Source organism: Euwallacea fornicatus, chromosome 27 (assembly GCF_040115645.1).
Source record: "Euwallacea fornicatus isolate EFF26 chromosome 27, ASM4011564v1, whole genome shotgun sequence".
In the NCBI taxonomy this organism is placed as follows: Eukaryota; Metazoa; Arthropoda; class Insecta; order Coleoptera; family Curculionidae; genus Euwallacea; species Euwallacea fornicatus.
This window is the reverse complement of record NC_089567.1, coordinates 2,977,489-3,003,330: the sequence shown is the minus strand read 5'-3', so window position 1 is coordinate 3,003,330 and position 25,842 is coordinate 2,977,489. Positions and strand designations below refer to the sequence as shown.

Genomic DNA, 25,842 nt, shown 5'->3' with positions numbered 1-25,842 from the left:
TGGCCTAAACAATACTGAAATTAGGTATCCAAGAGTTTTGGAACATGGCACACAAGGTAGCGCTGCCAGTTTTATTGTAGTAATTATGGAGCGCCACTTGAAACTGTCTTGGTTAGTTAATAGGGCTCTAATTGCTTTCTACGCAGCTCCAGAAGCTCTATTAATAAAAAATACTATTCTGTTTAACATTTTAGATTTTAAAAAAGTATATTTTTTAGTAGTCTCAAAGCTTAACCGTTTTTGAGATATATACCTCATGAATGTTCTTGTGTACATATTCTCAAATTGAGCCGAGAACTGGCGAAGTCAAATAAAGTGAAAAGGCATTTATTTTGTTCACATCGGTGCCAATTTAAAATTGAATATCAATTTGTCAATGACAGAGTAGTAGCTTATCAAAGTTGCTACCAAATTTTTATTTAAAATTAGTTGAAATTCATGTTTTTCAATATTATACGTAATGTACATTGTATAAACATCTCGGAAAAGGTTAAGTTTTGAGGCTACTAACAGCTACATATACTTTTTTTTTCTAGAATATTAACCAGAATAATATTTCTTTATTAAAACGGCTACTGGAACTGCATGAGAAAAAATGGTCTTCTTTTAACTAGCCATGTTTTGCCCCAGAATACAACTACCCGTTTATACCCTGAAGCAAAGGTTCACAAAACAAAGGCCTTGTAATTCGGTAATATATACACTTTATTTTGTTAACTGGATATTGCTCAGAACCGCACTGGCTTATAAAAACTGAAGAATATAACGAAAAAAAATGGAGTGAGGTTATCTGCGTGTGGTTGTAAAGAGAATTCGGAAAAAACTGATTGGAAAAATTCTTGAGACTTTTGGTTTCGGCAGTGGTAGCGACCAAGTTCATAATTTTCAGCTTCCCTCCGCCTACTTACTCGCCAATCAGAACTGCTGTAGACCGATTCCCACGGTCCGGTGTATCTGTTTTATACAAAATGATGGAAATACAAAACCTTAAAAGGTTTTTGCAATCATCATCCAGAATTAGTGATTTTCGTGAGGCCTGGCCAATGTTACAAAGATTTCTCACGCCCCGGGGCCATGCGCGAAATCTGCCTACAGTCCCTTCGCGGTGACGTCCATACAGCCCTCAAGTCTCATAAACTAGATAAAAGTTGACAACCCACGCATATAACATAGAACAGGTGGGAATTGACCAAGTCTACCAATATGTAGGCTTATGAGCAATTACCGTTGGCCCTGACAAGCCAAGATGGTTTCAAATGGCGTCCCCTATTTACTACAACAAAACCAAAAGCGCTAACTTACAGTGGATCACAAAAATATTCGGACACCTACTAGAATTCATATATTATAGGATTTAATAGACTGTGTACTGAACGGGGAAGAAAAATTTTATTGCCAGTAAATAGATTCAATCTTACATACTAATATTTAATAAATTCATAAACAAAAAAACATATACAACTAGAGAAATAATAACAAATCTGTTTAAATAACATTTTTATCAAATTACAAAAATATTCGGACGCCGATTTAAACATGACAAAAAACGGTAATAGTTGCAATTATTCTAAAAATTTATATTTCGTATGACTTCCATTTCGGTTCCGAACCCTTTGCAATCAGCTTGGCATGGAAGAAATGAATTTTTTTATAAATTGTGTATCAATTTTAAGCCATTCTTCAGTTAATACTCTTTTTAATGCTTCTTTATTTGTAATCTGATGTTGTCAAATTTGAACGTCTAATTGATGCCACACATTCTCAATAGGGTTGAAATCCGGGGATTATGGTGGTGTTTTATCACATTTGGACAATTATACAACAACCATTCTTTCACTATTCGAGCACTGTGCTTAGGATCATTGTCTTGATAAAATTTAAACCGATCCAGTAATCCCATTTTTTCAGGACCTTTTTTAAGATTTTGCTTTAATAAGTTAAGGTAATATATCTTATCCATTATTCCCTCAATAAAAACTAATTCGTCCACACCTTGCGATGATATACATCCCCAAACCATTACAGAAACTCCTCCGTTTTTAATCGTGGAACATAAATTGTTGTTATTTAGCTCAGTATTTGCTTTTCTTCAGACCATTTGCCTATCATCCGATCCAAAAATATTAAATTTAGATTCATCGCAAAAAATAACGTTATTCCAGAAATCCTCATCCTTAGAAATGTGTTCAGTGGCAAATTCAAATCGAACTTTTTGATTTTTCTTACTTAACCAGAGCTTTTTCCTGGCTACATGAAAACTATGATCATGAATACATCTTCGAATGGTCTCCGCTAACACTTTTTTTTCATGAAATTTTTCCATTTTCATTTGCAACTTAGGGGCACTCATTTTAGGATTTTCTCCTACTTTGCGCATAAGTCAGTAATCTTGTTCGTTAAGAATTCGTGGACGGCCTGATTACTTCAATGGCATAATTCGATCTTCATTTTTATACTTCGATATTATGTCTCCTACCGAGCTTTTATTTAGATTTACCCTAGCACCTATTTTTTGGTATGAATAACCTTTTTCATAATTGAAAATCACTAACTGTCTAATTTCGAAACTAATGTTCTTCTTATTTGCGATACGACCCATTTTTCAGATGATAATAAATTGCACTTCGATAGCATATTATATGGATGGGTACGAAAGTGATTCATGATATAAAAATCTGTTAGACAATAGTAAAAAAACTATTGCCTTGCAAGCAGATAAACAGCGTCCGAATATTTTTGTGAGATTAAAAATATGCGATAATTTTCTTTCAATTTCGATGGCTTTATTTGAAAATTAAGATTATTTTGTGGTAGGAAAAATATCTTAGAAATTCATTATTGAATATTTTTTGTCTAATTCTTTCAAATATCCATTTAAAACGGTAAGTGTAATTAATTAAATTTGCTGTCCGAATATTTTTGTGATCCACTGTATATGCAAAGTCCGAAAACCTCCGTATATCAAATTTCAATACTTTAAATTAAAAGACTGTGAAGATGTAAAATAAAATAAAAAATCAAATGTAAACCTTGTATCTTCATGTCAACAATTGTGCTGGATCTTAATATTTTAATGACAGAAATCTGCTGTTGCTTTTGGTCCAATTATTTTTGGGGCACCCTGTTCAATAATATGATTTTTAAGAAACGAAATCAAGTTCAACTGTTGAACACTTTAGCACCGCAAACTCGTTGAATGCGCCTATTGTTTTTTATGGCGAGACAAGATAAAAATAAATAAAAACCAGTTGTGTCATCTTTGTAAGTGTCATGTCAACTCGGCATTTGTCATTGCTTGGACCAGGAAAAAAAAATTGCGATAAGTTTTATTGAGGTTTGGGGCACGGACCATAATACATTAAAAAAATACCCCAATATTTGCTGATTGGCAGTATATAATTTTCTCACGATGCAGTCACAAATGCTAAATGTAATGGCCAATTCATTAAAGGTAAGTCCCTATGTCGTTTTTCCCTTTATGTTTGCCTGGACGTAAAAACTGCCGTTTACGTAATATAACCTTTTAAATGAAACAAAATTTCGAAATTTTTTAACATAATTTGTGGGCCCGTCTATTCAGATTTTCCACTTACTTTATCTAGCCTCAGAAATTTTTGGATAATCTATTCTAGAGCATTTACCTTAGTCACAGCAGTAACCTCAAGTTATTCAGCTCTATTTCACTAAGGCCAAATAAATCGATGTTCTAACTATTTCACCAAAAAGAAAATATTCATTAATACATCAAAATAAAGACAAAATAGTGGTCAGCTTCATGATTTCGATAGGAATCGTCTTCCAGGTAAAATTACCAATACATTAGTCCAGTAATCTTAAGAGCCAACAGGAATGCCTACAATTTAGAAGATAATTTCTATGGAAACCAAGAAATTAGGCAATGATGTATCGTTATTTTGTAGTCACTATATTAATAAAAATAAGAATTTCACCATAAGCAGTCTAAACAGGTTTGTTCTAATTGGTCAGAAAACTATCCCAGCATGGTTCAAGAATTCTTCTGAGCAACTTATCTTGCAGGTTTTAATTCAAAATGAACAAGCCGTGTGCCAAAAGTGTTCTGGAACTGTTCTGAGACAATTTCCTGATAGGTTAGAAGAAGCTTATTATGTACAAGTCAGGAAGACATGTATTTCAACAGACTTCAGAATAATTTGAAAATAATGTAGCTTCAGGACAATTTTATTGTTTTTCAGCCTTCTCTCAGATTTCACAGGAACATAGCTGCTAGTTTATGTCAGCGCTCATATTCATCATCAACAGATGCTGATATAGTGGTAATTGGCTCTGGGCCAGGAGGGTATGTTGCTGCTATTAAAGCTGCACAATTAGGAATGAAAGTAAGTGTGTAGTGAACAGTAAATTGGGGATTTTTATAGACAGCAATTTCTATCACGTATTCTTTGATTTTTGTTGGATACCTAAATTCTCAATAAAATAAACTCATAAACATTTTTACAACTTTGACACATGCAAAGTCAATTTTTATAATGAAAACTGGTGAAAAAATGTATTTCACAACGTGGCTCTTATACAGAGTGTCTCAGGTTCATTATCAGTGTTTCAGAAGTGTTTAGATAAGGATTTTTCAATGTGAGTTGGTTTTGTGAACATAAGTCTTATTTATTTTCTTAAATAAGTTAAAATCTGAATGTGGTATCCCATAAAACTGAGAGTTATATGGAAAATTAAAAAAAAATTACTGAAACAGGTATTTTGCATCTTAGACTGACAAAATCTAACACATATAATTTGGCTAATATTTACTTGTATTAGTTTTATTTCTGGTTAAACCAAATTTAATCTTATCATTGTTACAGACAGTATCCATTGAGAAAAATGTCACTTTAGGAGGCACCTGCTTGAATGTTGGTTGTATTCCATCAAAAGCTTTACTAAATAATTCACATTATTACCATATGGCACATTCAGGGGATTTAGCCAAAAGAGGAATCGAAACTGATAATATTCGTTTAAATATAGATTCGCTTATGGCCCAAAAGACCAATGCAGTTACTGCTTTAACTGGCGGTGAGTAAACCACCAAGTATAACTTCCAAAACATATGTATCAAACTCCACCACTGATTCCTGAGATTGAAATACAATAATTTTATACAATTATGAGAAACATGAGATATTACTTTAGTGGTATCATCATATATTTGACAAAAATCATAATAAAAAAAAAAAAAAATTTTTGTGTAGTGTATTTTTAATTTTGAAATAAGGCAAGTATTTTAGTTAAATCATGCTACTTTGACTGAGGCATCCATGGTAGGATTTTTAGAAACTATTTAGGGACACCAATGTAATGATTCATTGCCAATCACATATTATTCAGGCATTGCCCAACTTTTCAAGAAAAACAAGGTAGAACTAATCAAAGGCCATGGAAAAATAACTGGTGTAAATCAAGTGACAGCAATCAAAGATGATGGTTCTACTCAAGTTGTCAACACCAAAAACATTTTAATTGCCACTGGCTCTGAAGTTACGCCTTTCGCTGGAATTGATATTGATGAGGAACAAATAGTTTCTTCTACAGGAGCATTATCTCTAAGTCGGGTACCCGAACGACTAATTGTTATTGGAGCGGGTGTTATTGGCGTTGAGCTGGTATGGGATAAAAAGTTTGAGTGTCAATTTGCATTAAACTAAAAAGTTTGAAAATTGCAATAGGGATCTGTGTGGTCTAGATTGGGTTCTCAAGTCACTGCCATAGAGTTTATGCCAACTATTGGAGGAGTGGGAATCGACCAGGAAGTCTCCAAGACCTTCCAGAAAATTTTGACCAAACAAGGTTTAAATTTCAGACTGGGAACCAAAGTGACTGGGGCCTCCAAATCTGGAGGAGTTGTGAAAGTCAGTGTACAAGACGTTAAGGATAGCAGTAAAACAGAAGAGGTAATTACTAATTCGCCTCCTTAGTGAGTAAATATTTAAGTAAATTATAGTTCGTAATCGCATTCTGTAGGCACGACCCTTCACTTTAAGTGCTTGTTTGAATTAATTACAGCTTGAATGTGAAGTTCTGCTAGTGTGCGTCGGCAGAAGACCATATACCGAAAACTTGGGACTAGAAGAAATGGGAATTGAACGAGATCAGAAGGGGAGAATACCGGTAAACTCAGTATTTCAGACTGTTATTCCAAATATTTACGCGATTGGTGATTGTATTCACGGGCCTATGTTAGCACATAAAGCAGAGGATGAAGGTAAGATATTTGTGGTTAAATAGGGTGATTTCTGATGATTACAAAAAATGTCAACCAGGTATTCTATATTAATATGTAAAACTAATTTGCTATACAGGGTGTTTTTTTTAGGTGTATCCACTATTGCTATCTCCGAAACGGTGACAATTTACGAGGTGCGGAAGTCCAAGTTAGTCCACCGCGTGACTCTCACCAGTCCAGAGATAGCATTAGTGAGCACACTTGCACCTTAAAAAAAAACTATGTATGTGAATTAAAAAAATTCGGAGAGTTTTGTTTCACATTACACAAAGAACAACAAAACAAGAACTAATCTAGGCCCAAACAATGTAATATTATAAGAATACAAAAATATTGTAACATTTGAACATAGGAAGTATAAACCATAAAATTATGTAACCCATATATTTAAAGTGTTCCCTATGATTTATGGTAGAAAACTGTAAAATGAAAATTAAAGCTCTCTTTCACGCTATATATATATGTCTTAATATTTTTTCGCCAGGAATCATCTGTGTTGAGGGCATTTTGGGAGGTCCAGTCCACATAGACTATAACTGTGTGCCATCTGTGATTTATACTCATCCGGAAGTGGGATGGGTTGGAAAGTCTGAGGAAGACCTTAAGAGTGAAGGTAAATTTAAAATATACAAAGAGAATTTAAGGGTTAATATATCTTTTTCTTTCCTAACTATCTGTTTAGGTATCGACTATAAAGTAGGGAAATTTCCTTTCCTGGCCAATTCGAGAGCAAAAACGAATAACGAAACCGATGGATTTGTCAAAGTTCTATCAGATAAAGCTACTGATAGAATTTTGGGCACTCATATCATCGGCCCTAGTGCTGGGGAACTAATTAATGAAGCCGTGTTGGCTCAGGTAATGTTATTATTATCAACCAAAACAATTAACATAGCAAGGTGTAGACGGAGCAAATCGCATTCTGACTTGTTGAAAAGTTTCCAACATAAAAATGAATAAAAAATTAGCTGTAAAGAGTCACCTGCTATTTAATAAAAAAAAAGGTAATTTTAATTTGCCTAGTCGCTTTAGCAATTCTGTGACAAACTAATATAATTCAATTTTGCACCCATGTTCTGTGAAAATGTGGCACCAGTATAGTATAAAGGAACAATCCAAATTATAATTTCAATTAATAATCCAAATAATTTTTATTCCTATGAAACAGCAATATGGATGAGAAGTTGTTTTGAAAGCACATTACTGAAAATGATTGACATTATGGTTTAGAAGATCCCTTACATTTTAGCAAATTTGTAATAATTTTTATATCTCATTGCACCTTCAGCTTTTATATAAAAAACAATCATCCAAACGCATTTATTTTTCAGGAATACGGTGCATCTTCCGAAGACGTAGCTAGAGTATGCCATGCACATCCAACCTGCGCAGAAGCGCTCAGGGAAGCAAACTTAATGGCGTATTTTGGAAAACCTATCAACTTCTAAATAAATTTAAGCAATAAACGGTCTGCCTATTTATGAAAGCATTCAGCTAACGAACTTCGCTCATTTTGAATTTGCTTTTTAAACTGAATATCCTTCAAAGAACACATTATTAATATTATTATTAACTATCTTAAATTCAATATCAGTCCGATTGATAACACCACAGTATTTTTTAGTAATAATTGAACCAGAAAAATATAATAAGGAAATTAAACTATGCATATTTTAATAAATGCTTCATAAATAGGTGATCTAAGTCCCATACTCTTTTTTTTTTGTTATTTCTTTGTAAATATTTTATTTCCTCTTTAATTTTTGATCATATTGTGTTTTCGATCGGATAGGAAGTAATTCATAAGAGTCTTAAAAAATTGTTGGGTTTTAATTATAAAATAATTTATTTATTAACAGTTTTATTATTTAAGCCGATTAATGAAACTCGCAAGTTCTTTTTCACTTTGACAATGTTAAATCCAAAGATGATTAGTTCTATACAACATCGACATAAATTTTACAAACACTTTTTTATACCGTATTATAGGGAATTTCTATTTAAAATACATAGGTGAGAAATTATCTTTTCATGCACTTCGTGTGTAATGTCTTATCAGCATCATAAACACACACGTACCTACTAATAAAAAACCCAGATGTTTTTTAGATAAATTAAAATGCAGATTTAAACCTCAATCACATACTGGTAAGTTTTAATGTTTCAAGTTTATTCACAAAAGTACCAGTTACCAAATCCTTTCGATGATTAAATGTAAGCATTACAATTCTGTCAGTTTTAAACAACGCCCTAAAGTAAACATAACTGTAATTGGTATTTTCAGGTTGATAATCGATTTTTGAATTACAATTCAAATATTTAGGATGTTTGGTTTATTCATATGCATCCAAAAAAGGGTGATATAGATATACTATTATACAAAGTGTTGCGCATTTCTAGACCGTAATTTTTCAGAATTTTATCAAATTCGCTGCTTACTTTCATATAAATAAAAATAAAAATTTAGTGGGACATTTGATCTGACTATCTTTTTTGTATTAACTTGAATATGTATTTTATCGAAATCAAACATTTAATGGGATCTACAAATGAAAAAAAAATAGTAGATTTTAAAAATTCTTCCAATCAAAAAATGAACCATATGAATTTTGTCCGCATTTTTTTTCTTTTTTGATTAAATATCTAATGCAACATTAAATCCACATCTTCCAATACATCATTGGAAAGAACGATAATTAAAGAAAATTTTTTATTCACTGGCAAACTCAAGGTTTGATGTTCAAAAAATTAACTTTTGGAATTTGAAAGAGCCACATTTTTTTCCCATATGTAGATCCCATTATATGTTTGATTTCCATAAAATACATATCCTAATTTATACGAAACAAGACATCTTGACTTTGTTGAAAGATAGAGTCAAACCAAATTTTCCACTAAATATTGTAACCTATATGGAAGTAAGCAGTGAATTTGGTCAAATTCGAAAAAATGAAGATATCTGTAAATGCGTAACCTTTATATAATACTATATGTGGCCAAATACGTTCCAAATAATCTTATCTACCACTCTTGTCCAAAAATACATCAGTGAATCAAACACCGTCTATAGTTCAGTTGCTTTTCGAAAAATCTTATTTTTATGAAAGTGCATGTGTATCGTTTAATTCAGGAAATGGTATGAGTCAATCTATACGTAGAGCAGTTTTACTCTGCGAATATAAATATTCGGCAACCTACATTATTCACAACTTATTTATTTTGGCATAAGTAAATATTACCCATGAAAGCACTTATTCTTATCTCTATATATCACCCTGTAGGATTAACGTTAACTGATAAAATTTATTACCTGTAATCAAGCGTTATCTGATAAGTTTCTATTTCGCAGTAAATCACAAATCCTACAGAGTTCATTTTTATATACGTTACGTTGCATTTGAAGCAAAAGAAAATTTAAAATGTGTGGCGAAGCTTTAGCAAGAATTCTAGTTTTCCTCTTTAATTTTTGTTTCGTATTGGTGGGAGTTACATTACTCACTCTTGGTATAATCTACACAATAAATTTTTCGGATTTCGTAGAGACAATCCCGGATAATTACAAAATCGTTCAACATGTCCCAATAATTGCGATCGTAGTTGGTTCAATTATATTTGTCATTGCGTTTTTAGGTAAGTAAAATGACGTTATTTTACCTCATAACACATTTGTATGCTTTTATTACGATAAGTATCTACATACCGACTCTAAACTGATATGTGGCAATTACAATATTTTAAAAAGAATATAACTTCTTACGGAGATGTGTGTGTGGCAAGCAGTAACTTAACTATTTACTAATAATTCCTATTACCTAATGTAAAAAGAAAACTGACTCATCAAAGAAAGAATAAAAAACATGTGCTATCTTTGGATAAATTAACCGGTCTTCGCGCTAAAATCTCATGAAAATGGTTAACATAATAAAAATGGTGCTGTTCAGTACAAGCCGATGTTTTTTAAGTTAATTATTTCTTCTATTTTTAAATAGATAAATGATATAAAGAGATGTATATCTGTAAGTGAGAATCGTTATCAGGAGAGTCAATGGCGGATGAAAGGTTGGGCCTCGTTATAAAATAAACTCATATATTAGATATCCATCTTTATTTCAAAAATTATGCTTCGATAACATAAATAAAATAGCATTAAAAAATATATGTGATGATATAGGCCTGGAATTGCGTACAGTGCCCAAAAAACGCAGTACCGATTATTGGGCGGTTCAGAATTTTAGGACCCGGCAATCGTTCTAAATTATTTCTCCTGCTTTATTCTCATTCCTGATTATTATAACAAAATTGCTATTGCTTTCACTGCAGCGAAATGAAAAACTTCTCAAATTACAAGCAATCCTTACAGCTTTCATTGCAGGTAAACCAAATCATCGACGTATCAGTTTGAAAATTCCACAATTATCCAAATTAAATGTATTTACATCCTGTACAATTATATAATAATAATGAGTAATGGACCAATTTTAATATATTTATTTTCACTTTTATCGCTACTGTGCCGATTCGTCTGGATAATTTATCTTATGAACTTTGTTTACCTCTCTGGTGTTTCAAGGAAAGCCACGTCGGTTTAATTGCCGTATTTATTTTATAATATCGAAATACTCGATGTTCCGACAATTCAAAATTCTCAAATTAATTATTTATTAATGCTTAACTTTTTTCAGGTTGCTGTGGTACATTGAAGAGCAACACTTGTATGCTCACAACGTATGCGAGTATCTTGTTCGTCATATTTATCCTGCAAGTGTCTTTGGGAATATTCGGTTTACTAAAAATTAAAAATGCTGATGAATTAAAGAACGCTATATATAAACAAACTATCATTTTCTTCAACAACAGTTCTCACTCACCTGAGATATATGCAACTATTGACATTATTCAGAAAAACCTCAAATGCTGTGGGTCGTCAGGGCCTGCTTCTTACGACGACATACCTTCAAGTTGTTATGACAATCCTGCTGAGAAATTAGGTTTATATAAAGACTCATGTGCTTCTAAAATATTCGAAACGTTGACAAACTCTGTAAGAATTATAGCGATAGTGGCGCTAGTAATTTCAACAACTGAAATTATTGCCGCCTTTTTAGCTTTATATCTAGCCAACACAATCAAAGGCAAGTTTAGGAGGACTAATTATTAAAATAAAATTTTACTTTTAAACTGGCGAGTCAAAAATTTACTAATCGTACGAATTAAACCTGAACAGACTGACGCTTCTCAAATTATATATCACCAATGTCAATGAAAAAGGAACAAAGTTGAAAGTTTGTCATTGAAAAATCGGAGGACCCGCCAGTTAAGAATGTTTTGGATTATACCTTCATTTATTTCAGTCATGATTAAATTTAAAATGTATGAGTTATATATGAGATCAATTTAGACATAATAATTTCTGTATTATATATATAATTATAGTACATATAATAATTTCTAAGACACAATAAAATAACTAAAAAAATTTTCTGCTTAGAGTGTACATTATTGGTTATTCAAAAATCCTTTTACACTTTCAAAATTTGTCTAATGAAATTTCACGAAGTTATGACCGATTTATAGAAATTACGCATGCAATACTTCGGAATTGGGCTGAAAGAATCAATATGTCCTACTTTTTGCCTAAAGTAGACAAAATATTGTCAATGTATTGTCAACTTTTACTGCGGGATAATTTCCATAGAAACGTTGGAATTGAGCCAAGTATTGAACAATTTCTTGATTCAAGCTTGATTTTTGAAAATTAACAGTATATGAATAATTTTATCTATAAACTTAGGTGTAAAGTCGTGGTTAAAAATTCGGTCTCGCTGAACCAGAACTGTTATTATACCATAAGATTAGCATTAGTATTACCAAATGTGATAAATAAAAGTAATTTGGCTCTTACAAATAAGTCAAGTACTAGTTCTAGTTCAGGGATCAACCAAACTAATTTTTTACCCTAATTGTATAGTTGAATCTAACATATACAAATAAAACGTAAAACTAAATGTTATTTTCCAATTTGAAATGAATGTCACATAAAAGATATATCACTATTTTCAAAATCAGTCAGATTTGAATTTACATTTACACTTGAAGCCTCCATTTTTGTGCTGATATTGTCATGAACTGGGCTGCTGGGCAATTGACTTTGGTCGTTCCAGTTGATTTCATCAAAATCAATGACAATTTTTCGATTCTTTGGGGTAAACTGTCTGAAAAAATTAGAATAATTTATTTAATACATATATTATCGGTAATACATAATGAATACGTCTTAAAATATCGGGCACTGTCATAAAAATATTTCGCATTTAACTACTCATTAAAAGAGACGAAATGATACATTTTGCTTGTATTTCAGCAATGCCACATGAGGAAAAAAGATTCTAAAAATTAATTTTTTCAAGAGTTATTCAGAACATTGATCTGGAAAAAAATATGGTTTCTGAAAGTTTCTACACAAAAATAAATATAACCAAGCTTATGTCATTGGAATCGGCAAAAAGAGGATTATCAAATGAATCACTAATATTGAGTGAGTCCTATTTAAAAAAATCTTATTCCTCGCAATATTTCTAAAAATATTACTTTATACAAAATGAAAATTAGACTTATCAAAGAAAATCAAAATTTTAAAGAGGACAAGATTTGCAGCCACACAGAAAATGCAAGTTTTCGAAAAACATCTTCCAGCTTCGAGCCAGTGATAGATATCAATATGTGGTTTTTGCCATTAAAGACTCCTCAAAAAGTTTTTCTATATGTAACTAAAAAATAGGTTTCTCCTGTCGAAACTGTCTGAATGTGAATACCATTTATAATAAACAAATAACCCAAACTGTTTTTTGTTCACTTATTAAATGGATTTTTCTACTTTTACAAATTCTGATTTTTTTAGTATATGTTTTTAAGAGGTGCAAATGTAAGATGGATAGAAAAAATCAAGACAACCAAGATACATTCAACTCATGCCTACAATATATTATCAAATTTACCTATATTGAATACCAGCAGCATTAAACATGGTTTTCGCAGCCAACGTTGACAGTTTCCTTGCATGTTTATCTGACATATAAACAACTTCTTTTATTCCTGATTGGATTATAACTTTAGCACATTCATTACAAGGAAATAGTCCCACATATATAGTGCAATTTTTTACACTGGCACAATTTTTGTTTAATATTGCATTCAGTTCTGCGTGACACACTAAAATATAAAAAATAATGAAAAATGTAAGTAGGGCTTAAATTGTATACAGTAAAAATAAAAAAATTTACATAATTCATGATGTAATTTACTCATAAATTGAAAATTAATTTAATCTACATGTAAATATACTTCGACATTCATAAGCAATATATTATCTATATGACATCAATAAATATCTTATACAGGGTGAGTCGGGAGGATCGTGCCAAACTTCAGAAGCGTGTTGTACATGAAAAATAAATGTAAAAAAACTCAAATGTTATCCGATTTTCGTTTGTTTACAAGTTATAGCGTAAATAAAATTTAAAAAATTTATAAATTTCATAAGAAATTCCATAAATTAACGTTTAGATATCTTAGTAAATATTCAAAAATATTGCCATTAACTTCTAAACATTTTCGGCTTCGTCTATGAAAAGCATTCGTTGCGCTCCTGATTGTTTCATGTCTTTCTTTAATGGCAGCTACAGCATTTCTAATGCGTTGAATTAGTGCATCTTGAGTGTCCACTTTTACTCTGGACACTTCAATTTTAAACCAACCCTACAAACAATAGTCTAGTGATGTGAGATCTGGAGACCTTGGAGGCCAACTAATAGGGCCACCACGACCAATCCAACGTATTAATTTATGGAATTTCTTATTAAATTTATAAATTTTTTAAATTTTGTTTTAATTTTATTTACGCTATAACTTGTAAACAAACGAAATTCGGATAACAACATTTGAGTTTCTTTATATTTATTTTTCATGTACAACACGCTCCTGAAGTTTGGCACGATCCTGCCGACTCACACTGTATATAATAAATATTTATGAAGGTCCATGTTTGTAAAGTTTAGTTTCTTTATTTATAACAAAACAACTTGATGTATTTTTCACCTAAAAGTGAAATTTTTGTATTTAAATCTCTCAATATTTACATATGTTGTTCCATTGATACATTTTTTCTAAGCTATCTAAATATGTAATAATGTCGATTCCTAAAAAAGTTGTGCAAAGTGAAGCTTATTATGTTATATTTAGATGGGCTTATACAATACAAAATGCATAACACAGTCAATAAGAATTGTATAGAAAGTAAAAAAGATATGATTTTTTTATATTTTGTGGGATTTATGCTATTTTGTATAGACAGCAATAAGTATCACCATGAAACCAACTGTCTGTCTTATACTATGCTAAGCAATATGTGTTGCATATACCTAGCTTTATGTTACCTTTACTTTTCATTAGGTAAATCTCAAATCTGAACTAATTCACATGATTTGTGAAGTGCTGATTAATTATATTTAAAACATACCATATAAGTACTTGTTTTCGAGTTTATTTTTTGAGTTTTTGGCCCAAGGGAACTCATCATCATTGCATCCTAAGGGCATCCCATTATAGCCAACACCAACTATAATATTGTTCTCATTAACTATACAAGCCCCTACTTGAGAACACGGATCTTTGCTTCTTTGTGCAGCTAAAAAAGCCATTGCCATGAAGTAGTCTGGCCACTCCAGATACTCCTCCCTTTTTTTGTTAATGTTGATGCCAGTTCTATCCCTGAATTAATTCATATTTATGAGGCACACTGGTTTTTTGAGCTTGGATTTTGCTAAACTTACCTTTCATTTTTGTAATTCATGACGTGATATATTTGTCTAGTTCACAAAAAATCGAAAACCTTAATTATGGATTTATTACTTACGTAATTAATTATTTCAATCGTGAATACAAAACTGATGTTTAAATGTCGGGCGAACGCTTTGTAAAATGAATTTGTTATTTAATGTCAATTATTATCAAGTTTGTTTTGATGACATAATTTTTTACACATATTTTTTGGTTATTATGTCTGTCTCTGTTTTATAATTGAGACTTTATATGGTTCATCTCTCTTGGTTGTTGAAAAACGTTGCGGCGGAGCCAGCGGCGCGTCTGACTGTCAGACTATGACAGTTTGACGTGCACCAGAAAAACCTGTCGATTCCCTAGGCGATTTAAACAGCCGGCGGGAAAACGGCCTCCAGAACTTCCAACGGGACGTTCCAGAATATTCGGCCGGGAGGGTATAAAAGGCAGGGTTGCGCAACGACGCACCCTCTTACATCTGCGACGCTTTTTTTCTCTCGACACGGTGAAAACCTGGCTCCCACTATACCTGATGAACAAATTCTAACAGCATACATTTAGACATAAATTTATTGTGTACTACATAAATATATACATTCACAAGTACCGATAACCACTCTACATCCTGCGAACAATCTCAAGTCGGATAGTGAAAGCCCTACGAACCCTACACCGACAACGTCACCAATTTGTCAATACAAAGAAGTCGACTTTAAAATCGGACATATCGCCTATCTATATGGTTCACCCTTTTTTATCAGGTTGCAGAGTAAATAGTGTTAAGTCTAAAGAAGAAACGGGTGTGGCTTCATACATATAATATCAGTAGAGCTAACTGTAACCAGAACCGCGTGCAACACAGGAAAACGCTTTAATGTCGAGTAGACTGTCATTCGTTTTGTCAAATGTGAAAAAAAATTTCCAAAGACTGGCGGCGAGCAGCCGAAGTGAAGTCTAAACCAAAATTAAAGAAGTAGTCATTAGTCATAGTTGCAATATTTGTAATGGTTTAAGAACTTTTGAATTAAAACCCGACATTAAGATATCGGGGATAATTTAGAAAATCATGAGTGATCCTGGCAACTCCCATAATTCCAGCAGCGATTTGGCCAATCCAATGCCAGCCGTGGATAATGCTGCAAACCAAAATGTAAGTCAAGGTTCATACATGATTTATTTCTAGTTTAAAATTTTAGTGTTGGCTAAGACAAACATTTAATCCAACTCAATTTTGTACAAACATTAATGGTGGGTTTATACTCATCTATAATCTATGGTCTAACATTTAGATGTGTAAACTATTGAAATTAAAAACTTATCTATTATTTACTAGGAAACTAATTACAATGAGCTTTATTATCACGTGATTGCGACTCGTTCCTTCGATAGAAAAATGAATTTACCTGTATTTTGCATACTATTTCTACATTCATGTTAAACCAATATCTCCTAATCTCTTTATTATTATTCCAATTAAAATTTACAGAATTATCTAATTTTGACTCATTTGAAAGATAGAATGCATGTATAGGTCAGTGATGTCTTACATTTAAAGGCCCTAGTAGGAGACAATTTATATTAGAAACCAAATTGTCTTTATTGCCACTTCTGTGACACATTCTACAACTTAATTCTATAAAAAAAAATTGGTTTACAACTACAAATTAAAAAAATAGGTATATAAAAAATATCAGTCTTAGACAGGGATAATAGTATGTAACACATTTGGGGCAACACACAGGTATTACTAACATACAGGGAGTTACTAATTTGATCTTATAGCACTGATGTGTTTATAACTGTTTGATATATAATAATATATTCACACAAAGTTGTTTATTTCAATACTGAAAAATTGGCTTAAAAGAAATTCTAATTATTTAAACAAATATAACAATACCAGAAAAAAACAAATTTTGTTATTATTTTATGGTTTTATTTCTCATTATTTTTAAAAACTAACATCACTTAAATATTTCTTATTAGCTTCATTGGAAACCCATCTTTTAGTATATGAAATAAAGGGTAGTCATTATAAAAAGACATGATGTGGGCTTTGCAATATCAGATGAATGTCTTGGCTAAATTCATGTTTCAGCAATTGATTGGCAAATCTTTAGTAGCCAATAGTAAATTACTTAACCACCACCCTACATTTATGGCTCACTTATTGTAAAGGTTTGATTAATGTAATGACTGACAGGCCTTCAAGGCATGAATATACAAGGTGTCCCATTTGAAATTGTGATTTAAGAGTACTCAAAAAACGATACATTGTACGAAAAAAAGTTTCAAAAAAAAGTTGTCTAATAAAGAGAGGGACATGTCATGAAGATGCTGTTAAAAAGAACTTTTAGTCAAAACTTCATTTTAAGGTCATTTCAAGGGTAACTTTTTTTTTTGCAAATGGTAACCCCACATTTTTTTCACAGATCCTTGTAGATATTCAAAAAATAAATATCTTTTATTTGAACAATTTTTTTTTGACATTTTGCTGCAGAGTTATCCTTGATTTTTATCCAATTTTTGAGATAGTCAAAATTATTGCATTTTTTTTTTCTAGAAAAAAATTTTGCAATGCATATTCTCTTTAACATTCATAACAATCCTTCTATTTAATAAAATAATTATTTCTATTAAAAAAATGTTCTTAAATTTCCTATTGTGAGAATCTATCTTCTAACAAGATCTACAGAGAATTGATTTTTTCCAACAATGGATCTAATTGTTTTGTGTAAAATTGTTCAAAAATTGTTCTTTTCATTTCAAAATTCAATAATTGAAATAGATAACTACATTTTGGATGAAAAATTAAAAATGGTTTTTATTTGTGAAGAGACTGGAAGAAATGCTAGTTGGGCAGTAGGACTTTATGCTGAAAGAATTCTCTATTGGACGACTTAGAATAGTGTCATTAAAAATTTCAAAAAAACTAAAACATTGGAACAAAAGCGCAATTGTTCCCGAAGTATAACACATGAAGGCAATCAAATAGCAGTTATTGCAGCTGTTGCCTTCAATCCCTATGTAAGTTGTCATCAAATTACTGCTGACTCAGGAATATCAGACAAGTGTCTAAAGAATGTTGAAGGTGACTAAATACCATTCTTATAACATTCATCAGGAACCTCATGAAACTAATTTTGAAAACCAAGTCAATTCTTATAATTAGACAAGGCAACAATTAAATCAAAACGCAAATTTCTTCTCTAAAGTTTTATTTTTGGAAGAATCCACATTCACAAATCATGATGCAGTAAATCGCCCTAGTTAGCATTTTCGTAAATTCATTGTTCAGCATGCTGTAAATTCAAGTGTCAAGCTCATTTTTCTAGAATGTTTCATGAGGTTTTGGATAGAATCTATCCAGATTGATGGATTTGATAGGGCAATCCAGTGAACTGGCTTCCTAGATTGCCTGATGTGACCTAACTAGATTTATTTCTCCAGAGTTTTTTAAAGGACAAAGTTTATGCAGAAGTACCATCAACTGTAGACGACATGAAAAGAAGAATTGAAAATGCTTGTCAATTGATAAACGGGGAAATATTGCCCAGAGTAAATAATTCTTTTCAAATAACAGTTGATAGGTGTTGGTGCAGGAAGAACATTCTTTTGAAAACTTGCTTGCTCAAATTATGATTTTAAATTAATTTGCCAAATTAAAAAAATATATATTTTTTTAATAGATAGAAGGATTCTTATGAGTTTTAAACAGAATATGCTTTGCAAAATTTTTCTAGAATAAAAAAAGGAAACATTTTTACTATCTCAAGTTGAACAAAAATTAAGGATAATTCTGTAGCAAAACGTTTAATAAAAAATTATTAAAATAAAAGATATTCATTTTTTTTAAGCTCTACAAGAATCTGTAAACAAAATTCGTGATTGCCATTTGAAAAAAAAGTTGCCATTGAAATCACCTTAAAAAGACATTTTAACTAAAAGTCATTATATTCATGACATGTCCCTCTCTGTATTGAATAACTTTTATTTGAACCTTTTATTCATATAATATACTGTTTTTGAGTAGTTTTCAATCACAACTTTAAATGGAACATCCTGTATACACATTGGCTAAATCTGTCATATATGATAGCAGGATAATATTTAATATTAAAAACCATGCAAAAATGCACTCCCTAAAATAATGACATGCTATTATGCAACACTCTGTATAACCTAAAGCTTAAGCTTAGTCTTTTAATAAAATTTGGTAGGATAATACTAAATTTTGTTATTAAATATTATTATGAAATTATGTCAAGTTCCAGAAAATCATTTTCACAGAGTGAAATCCTATACTTTTTCTATCATCATACATAATATAAAATGTAATTAAATGAGTAAACAATTTAATTATTGCTAACATGGCCAATAATAATGGCCCACATTGTACTTAACAATAGATTTTATTAAACACAAAATCAACAAGATAGGGTAGTATTCAGTTCCATTGCTAAATAATTTCAACACAACAGTGTATTAGAGTTGTACTCGGCACTTATTTTGATTTGTATTATAATTCACTCATGGTTATCAGGCTTTAATTATTGAAAAGCTACTTGTACACTTTAAGCAATACTCTGACAAATAGTGTGCTGCATTCAAGCGGCACTGTCAAACTTCTTTCTCTAGAGACAAATGAAAAATATGGGATGTCATATCTTTAGAGACGTAAACTTGTTTTTCGTTATGTTGAGGTACTCAAACGATTTCACATAAGTGGATGGCGTAAAGAATTTAAATGACTTTGTACATAGGGTGTCCCAGAATGTGTGGGAAATCTCTCAGATCTAAATAGTAGATATAAAAATAAGTATACTAGGTCATGTAAACGTTTTTTGAAAAGTCGATACTGAAAAAGTTACAGGGTGTCAAACTTCCATTTCTAAATTCGTTTTTTTTGTGTTTTTTTTTTAATATGTCGAAAAGTAATTGATGCATTTTATTATAATTCGGTACAGACAAGTTTTTTAAATGAAAAATCATATTATGCTATCATTTATTCAATATCAAATAGAGGGCGCCGTCTACAGTGCATTTTGACCATTCAAACTCAATTTTTTTTTCGCTCGTTGATATTTCGACATTTTAAATGGCAAATGTTAATCTGTAGTCGATTTTGTGTAAAAAATGCATTCTTGTTTGAAGTCGTTAAAGTTGACGTTTTCTAGAAAAAATACAATTTATGAAGTAATACAGGTTTAAAGTACTATAAAACATATTTCATAAATATTGTTAAATTAATTGACAATTACGAACTTACAATATCTTTCGTAAAATCAAAGTTAATTTTCCTAATTTTATCATGGAATTTTTACATTAATTTACATTTACTGAATATGTGTAAATGCATTTAATGTACTGCCTTTTCAAAGGTAACGCTTGTAAAGCTCGACAACTTTATCAATAACGGTTTCCACATCAAATAATTCCGAACAGAAAAACTTTTGAAAGAGTTGGTCTTCATTTTAAAAAAACTGATAAGTAAAATTGTTTTTCTCATTTTTTGATTAAGGTTTCAGAATGGTATACCTTACTATGCTGTAATATCCTATTATAGGATGCTTTATAAAAGCGAGTGATAAATGTGGACGTCAACACACTCAATGAAGTTCTTGAAGAATGAGTTTTAAGTAATATAGAAAACGATCCTACTTCTAGTGTTCGCATAGTGATTACTGACTTAGCACGTACAGAATAAGAGTGGAATTTTAAAATTGGATTTTAGATCAGCATAGACACGACAATAGTTTTATAAGTCAAATTCTATTTATGGACTAAGCAGGGTTTTCAAGAGATGGGATAACTAACTTTCACAATTTGTACGAGTGGAGAATTGAAAATCCTCATGCTTCCATTACGGCTCAGCATCAACAACAATTTGAACTCGTTGACGTATGGGCAGTAATCATTTAGATCTTATGTACTGCCACGCAGATTAAACGGGCAATTTTATTTAGAATTTATCGAAATAATGTTGCCGATTTTTCGGGAATATGTACCTTTAATAACGCGTTAAAACATGTGATTCATACATGATGGAAACCCACCTCATTTTAATTTGGCAGTGCAAAATTATTTAAATTTAACATTTAAAAATCGATGGTTGGAAGAGGAGGGCTAGTCGCCAGACCAGCGCGATAACTGGATCTTAATCCATTGATTTTTTTTAATGGAAGCACGTAAAAAATTTGACATACTCGACACCAGTTGAACTTCGAGAAAATTTAATTGGCGGAATAGAAAATCATCGTAAAGGATATAGAATAATGTTGTATTGTAGAAGGTCCAACAACCCACGATTGCCCGAGCAAGGGAATGTCGGAGACTGTTCCAGTGCAAGTCGAACCGACATACAAAGTTTTTCGGTAAAGTGCAATATCTTTCATACTACTTTAAACCTGTATTAGAATAGAAATTAACATTTACTATTAAAAATGTCAAAATATCAACTAGCAAAAAAAAATAAGTTTAATGGTCAAAATGCACATTAGACAGCGCCCTCTAAGTGATATCACAAAAATAATGGCATATTATGATTTTTAATTGAAAAAACACGCCTGTTCCGAATTTCAATAAAAATCCATCATTTAGTTTTCGAGATATACAGGGTGTCCTCGAATTACGTGGCCAAAATAATACCGCAGATTGTTTGAGTGAAAATAAGTCGATTTAACTAAACTTCCCTCAGTCCAAAAGTTGATAATTATGGAGCTACAGGGTGTTAAAGTTGAAAAAAAAAATCACATTTTCTTTAATATCTTTCGATTTCTTTGAGTTAATTTCACGAAATTTCATATTTGAGGGTGTTTTAGGATACGAAATTCAAATTTATTAACGATTTAGTTGTTTCTTCTAGGGGGCGCCACAAGCGACCATTAGGACACATTTAAATCTCTGTAACTTTTTCGTGCCACGGTGTATATTATTTTGGTATTTAAAAACCTTTTTCCCTACCTTTTATACTTAGAAAAGGTATACTTTATTGACGTCGCTAGAAGCAACGGTTTTGGAGAAAAATGCATCTAAGCCTGATGATGCATGCAAATTACCTTAAAATTAGACGCCTTTCAATATTAACAAAAGTTTTCCGATTTGGAATTCTACGGAAAGTATATTTTTCCTTGTAAACTCGTACACTTTTTTGACTATTACAACGGCAAAGTCCATAAACTAACAGCATATCCACCATTTCAGAATAAGTGAATTTATTGGCCATACTTATGGATATTTACAGGAACAAGAAGCGAAACTGACAAGAAAAACTGAGGGCTAAATAAAAAAACTGACATTTGAGAAACAAATTCAAGTGTTAAAATGTCAATTAAAAACATAGCCAACTGAGTTATTTACTTAAAAGCGCTAACGCAAATATGCAGCGCATTAGAATTATGCGTTTTTCTCCAAAACCGTTGCTTCTTCGTTTAGCGACGTCAATAAAGTATACCTTTTCTAAGTATAAAAGGTAGGGAAAAAGGTTTTTAAATACCAAAATAATATACACCGTGGCACGAAAAAGTTACAGAGATTTAAATGTGTCCTAATGGTCGCTTGTGGCGCCCCCTAGAAGAAACAACTAAATCGTTAATAAATTTGAGTTTCGTATCCTAAAACACCCTCAAATATGAAATTTCGTGAAATTAACTCAAAGAAATCGAAAGATATTAAAGAAAATGTGATTTTTTTTTCAACTTTAACACCCTGTAGCTCCATAATTATCAACTTTTGGACTGAGGGAAGTTTAGTTAAATCGACTTATTTTCACTCAAACAATCTGCGGTATTATTTTGGCCACGTAATTCGAGGACACCCTGTATAAAAATGAAAGTTAGGCACACGGTAACTGTTTCAATATTGACTTTTCGAAAAAAGTTTACATGAACCTAGTATACTTATTTTTACGGCCATTCTTTGGATCTAAGAGATTGCCGACATATTCTGATGCGTCCTATATATTTAACAAAAATAGGTATCCGAATATAATATATATGTTAACACTTCTTTATTCAGTTTCAGCAAAATGGACAACCTCAAAGACAACCAACAAAAATGGAATATTTTCTTTCAATTGCTAAATCTCTTTTAATAAGAGGTTTGATTATCTATGCAGTATCTTCCTTCTTTAGAACACCAAAACCTCAGCCTCTAACTAATACCGGGCAGTCAGGGCCGGCTATACAAGCCAGGAATATTTTCCCTGAAGGCACACCGCTGACGCTTTATGTTTACCTCACAGAATCAGACGTTCTTGACAACTTTCACCATTCTAATTTGTTTTGGATTAAAGAGAATATAGTGTATGGTGATTGGACAGCTGGCTTCAATAAAGATGGAATTTTTGAGATTGAGAAAAATGTCTCCATTACGGAGAATATGAAAAATAATGGTTCTCTGTATTTTCATACCTTTATTACAAGGTTAGGAAATAGTCCCGATCCAAAGGCCAAAAATTATGATATAGACCAAACAGCTTATGCGGTTAAGCAGCTTAATAGGTAGGTTGGTTTAGTTTTCTAACCCGAGTGTATTTTTATAAGAGTTTCTAAACTTCATTATAATTTAACGTTAAGGAGGAGTATTTGGCTTAAGCAATGACTCAAAACAACTAGATCCTGGCTTTCTGTTAATAGTTAAATTCAATTTTAATAAGAACTCAACAAACCGTATTTTTAATATTCCTGAATTGCATAATTCTACGCATTAGGCAATAACTTTACATTCATGTTATTTCAGATTTAAAAAACTCCAAGCCAGTAAAACCAAAAATCTGTTGACTGGGGAAACCGAGCAGGCACCTGTTGAAGATGGAAAAATAATATCCCATTGGCACCCCAACTTTACTATCAACCTCATAACAGACCAATCAGTCTGGACTTTCGGAGCTGTACCAGCTCCTCTTGATCAGTACATAAAGTTTACTGATGATTTCAAACATTACAAGCCCATAGTGTACCCTAATGATTATTGGAACATGGCGCGAGATTATAAGCCCTTGAACGAGACTTACTCACTTAAAGTGACATTCCAGCCTTTAAGCTTGTTTAAGTGGCAATTGTATGCCGCCCAAGCCATGAAGAATAGTATGTTTAATATGTGGGATAGCGGTGAAAATAGCAACAGTGATGAAGAGCAAGATACCATTAAAGAGACCCTCTTAGATACCAATCCCTATTTGCTGGGTATAACAATTGCCGTGTCTCTCTTACATTCGATTTTTGAAATTTTGGCCTTTAAAAATGACATTCAATTCTGGAATAATAGGAATTCACTCGAAGGTCTATCAGTTCGATCTGTTTTTTTCGGAGTGTTTCAAAGTGTTGTTGTTTTGCTTTACATATTGGACAACGAAACGAATGTCATGGTAAAATTATCTTGTTTCGTGGGATTGGGAATTGAGCTGTGGAAAATATTAAAGGTCGTAGACGTGAAATTTGAAAATGGGAAAATTAAATTTGCAGATAAGGGGTCATATGTGGAATCTAGTACTAAGCAATACGACGAACTTGCTTTTAAATACCTCTCATGGTTATGTTTCCCATTGTTCGCCGGATACTGCGTTTATGCTTTACTCTATCTTGAGCATAAGGGTTGGTATTCATTTGTCTTGGACATTCTTTATGGGTACTTGTTAACATTCGGGTTTATAATGATGACCCCTCAATTGTTCATAAATTACAAGCTGAAATCAGTCGCACACTTGCCGTGGAGGATGCTAACTTACAAGTTCCTCAATACATTTATAGACGATATGTTTGCATTCGTGATTAAAATGCCTACCATGTACCGCCTAGGTTGCTTCCGAGACGACATTATATTCCTCATATTTTTGTACCAAAAATGGATGTATCCAGTAGATAAAACCCGTAGAAATGAGTTTGGCTATTCCGCTGAGCAGGAGGAACAGAAGGCTGTTGAAAGCAAGGAAGAAAAGCCCGTCGATAGCAATGGGGAAGCAGTTCCTGCCATTGAGAATAAGAAAGACCAGTAATATTTTTATATTTATTTTACATTAATTACGTATAAATAGATAATTGTTGATTATTTTAACGTCGTTTCTGTTCTATCACGATTTCCAGTGGAGTTGTTTTTAAGCAGACTGGAAAAATTTTGCGTAACCCCAAAAAGATTTGGCGACCGAATCAAGAAATACGGGTAATGCCTCGAGAGAAAGAAGTGTGTATCAAACCCTTGGTTGATACACACTTCACTACTATCTTTTTTGGTACTTCACTACTATCTTTTCAATTTTTTAAAGTCTGGAATTATTTGGGCATGAGATAAACAGATATTGTGGAGTACCTAATGTCTGATCTATCACTTATTTTTTGTTGTTATCCAATTAGTCATATTTTTTCGAGAATTTTTAAATAATTTAAATAGTTATTGTCCAAAACATAAATTTAATCGTAAATTATGTGGATTGCTGTTAACTAAAAAAATTTAAATTCAATTTAAGGGAAAATAAGGGATATTATACGATATTTCTAGCATATAGAGAACTTGAAAACGTACGCACATGCGAAATGTAACACGAGAGGTTTTTCCAAACATTAGAAAAAAAGGTTTAAAAAAGAAGCAATATGAAATTTTTTAGTTCTGCTGATCCATTCATATGCCTACAAGTAATAACAGGGTTATAAAAAAACTGATTAATTGTAAACCAAATAGTAACAGTAAAATAGACATAGGCATTAAACGAAGATTGAATAAAATAAAGTATAAATCGAATATGTTTCAGGATGGTG

General features: G+C 31.8%; 4 protein-coding genes across 5 annotated transcripts; 3 read left to right on the top strand and 1 right to left on the bottom strand.

Moving 5' to 3' along the window:
- The first annotated feature begins 3,280 nt into the window (after positions 1-3,280).
- LOC136347260 (dihydrolipoyl dehydrogenase, mitochondrial) lies at positions 3,281-8,112 on the top strand. The gene is made up of 9 exons (XM_066297110.1): positions 3,281-3,451; positions 4,215-4,358; positions 4,839-5,049; positions 5,362-5,636; positions 5,700-5,924; positions 6,037-6,235; positions 6,741-6,869; positions 6,939-7,114; positions 7,588-8,112. The coding sequence occupies exons 1-9, from the start codon at positions 3,410-3,412 to the stop codon at positions 7,702-7,704; spliced, it is 1,518 nt and encodes a 505-aa protein (XP_066153207.1). The 5' UTR covers positions 3,281-3,409; the 3' UTR covers positions 7,705-8,112.
- Positions 8,113-9,574: 1,462 nt separating this feature from the next.
- Positions 9,575-11,434, top strand: LOC136347265 (23 kDa integral membrane protein-like). Its single transcript, XM_066297116.1, has 2 exons — positions 9,575-9,886; positions 10,939-11,434. The coding sequence occupies exons 1-2, from the start codon at positions 9,676-9,678 to the stop codon at positions 11,412-11,414; spliced, it is 687 nt and encodes a 228-aa protein (XP_066153213.1). The 5' UTR covers positions 9,575-9,675; the 3' UTR covers positions 11,415-11,434.
- LOC136347266 (deoxycytidylate deaminase) lies at positions 10,347-15,312 on the bottom strand. Of its 2 annotated transcripts, XR_010733465.1 has the most exons (5): positions 15,085-15,312; positions 14,772-15,022; positions 13,252-13,465; positions 11,125-12,468; positions 10,347-11,042 (listed from the first exon to the last, which is right to left on the bottom strand). XR_010733465.1 is itself a non-coding variant. In XM_066297117.1 (4 exons), the coding sequence occupies exons 1-4, from the start codon at positions 15,102-15,104 to the stop codon at positions 12,288-12,290; spliced, it is 666 nt and encodes a 221-aa protein (XP_066153214.1). In that variant the 5' UTR covers positions 15,105-15,312; the 3' UTR covers positions 10,347-12,287. The 2 variants fall into 2 exon arrangements, 1 of the variants encoding a protein (XP_066153214.1); XM_066297117.1 differs by having other exon boundaries at positions 10,347-12,468.
- Positions 15,313-15,958: 646 nt separating this feature from the next.
- Positions 15,959-25,138, top strand: LOC136347255 (putative lipid scramblase CLPTM1). Its single transcript, XM_066297103.1, has 3 exons — positions 15,959-16,241; positions 23,108-23,592; positions 23,831-25,138. The coding sequence occupies exons 1-3, from the start codon at positions 16,158-16,160 to the stop codon at positions 25,083-25,085; spliced, it is 1,824 nt and encodes a 607-aa protein (XP_066153200.1). The 5' UTR covers positions 15,959-16,157; the 3' UTR covers positions 25,086-25,138.
- Positions 25,139-25,842: the final 704 nt, after the last annotated feature.

What these genes read in the sequence shown, in the direction of transcription:
- LOC136347266 (XM_066297117.1), bottom strand. Translation starts at nt 15,104, where the DNA reads ATGAATTACAAAAATGAAAG. An exon ending in CGAAAACAAGTACTTATATG is followed by an intron (nt 13,466 to 14,771) that starts GTATGTTTTAAA and finishes TTTATATTTTAG; the next exon opens with TGTGTCACGCAGAACTGAAT. An exon ending in GCTGCTGGTATTCAATATAG is followed by an intron (nt 12,469 to 13,251) that starts GTAAATTTGATA and finishes TAATTTTTTCAG; the next exon opens with ACAGTTTACCCCAAAGAATC.
- LOC136347255 (XM_066297103.1), top strand. Translation starts at nt 16,158, where the DNA reads ATGAGTGATCCTGGCAACTCCCATAATTCCAGCAGCGATTTGGCCAAT. An exon ending in ATAATGCTGCAAACCAAAAT is followed by an intron (nt 16,242 to 23,107) that starts GTAAGTCAAGGT and finishes TTCTTTATTCAG; the next exon opens with TTTCAGCAAAATGGACAACC. An exon ending in GCGGTTAAGCAGCTTAATAG is followed by an intron (nt 23,593 to 23,830) that starts GTAGGTTGGTTT and finishes ATGTTATTTCAG; the next exon opens with ATTTAAAAAACTCCAAGCCA.
- LOC136347265 (XM_066297116.1), top strand. Translation starts at nt 9,676, where the DNA reads ATGTGTGGCGAAGCTTTAGCAAGAATTCTAGTTTTCCTCTTTAATTTT. An exon ending in ATTTGTCATTGCGTTTTTAG is followed by an intron (nt 9,887 to 10,938) that starts GTAAGTAAAATG and finishes AACTTTTTTCAG; the next exon opens with GTTGCTGTGGTACATTGAAG.
- LOC136347260 (XM_066297110.1), top strand. Translation starts at nt 3,410, where the DNA reads ATGCAGTCACAAATGCTAAATGTAATGGCCAATTCATTAAAG. An exon ending in AGTTACTGCTTTAACTGGCG is followed by an intron (nt 5,050 to 5,361) that starts GTGAGTAAACCA and finishes CATATTATTCAG; the next exon opens with GCATTGCCCAACTTTTCAAG. An exon ending in GTGTTATTGGCGTTGAGCTG is followed by an intron (nt 5,637 to 5,699) that starts GTATGGGATAAA and finishes AAATTGCAATAG; the next exon opens with GGATCTGTGTGGTCTAGATT.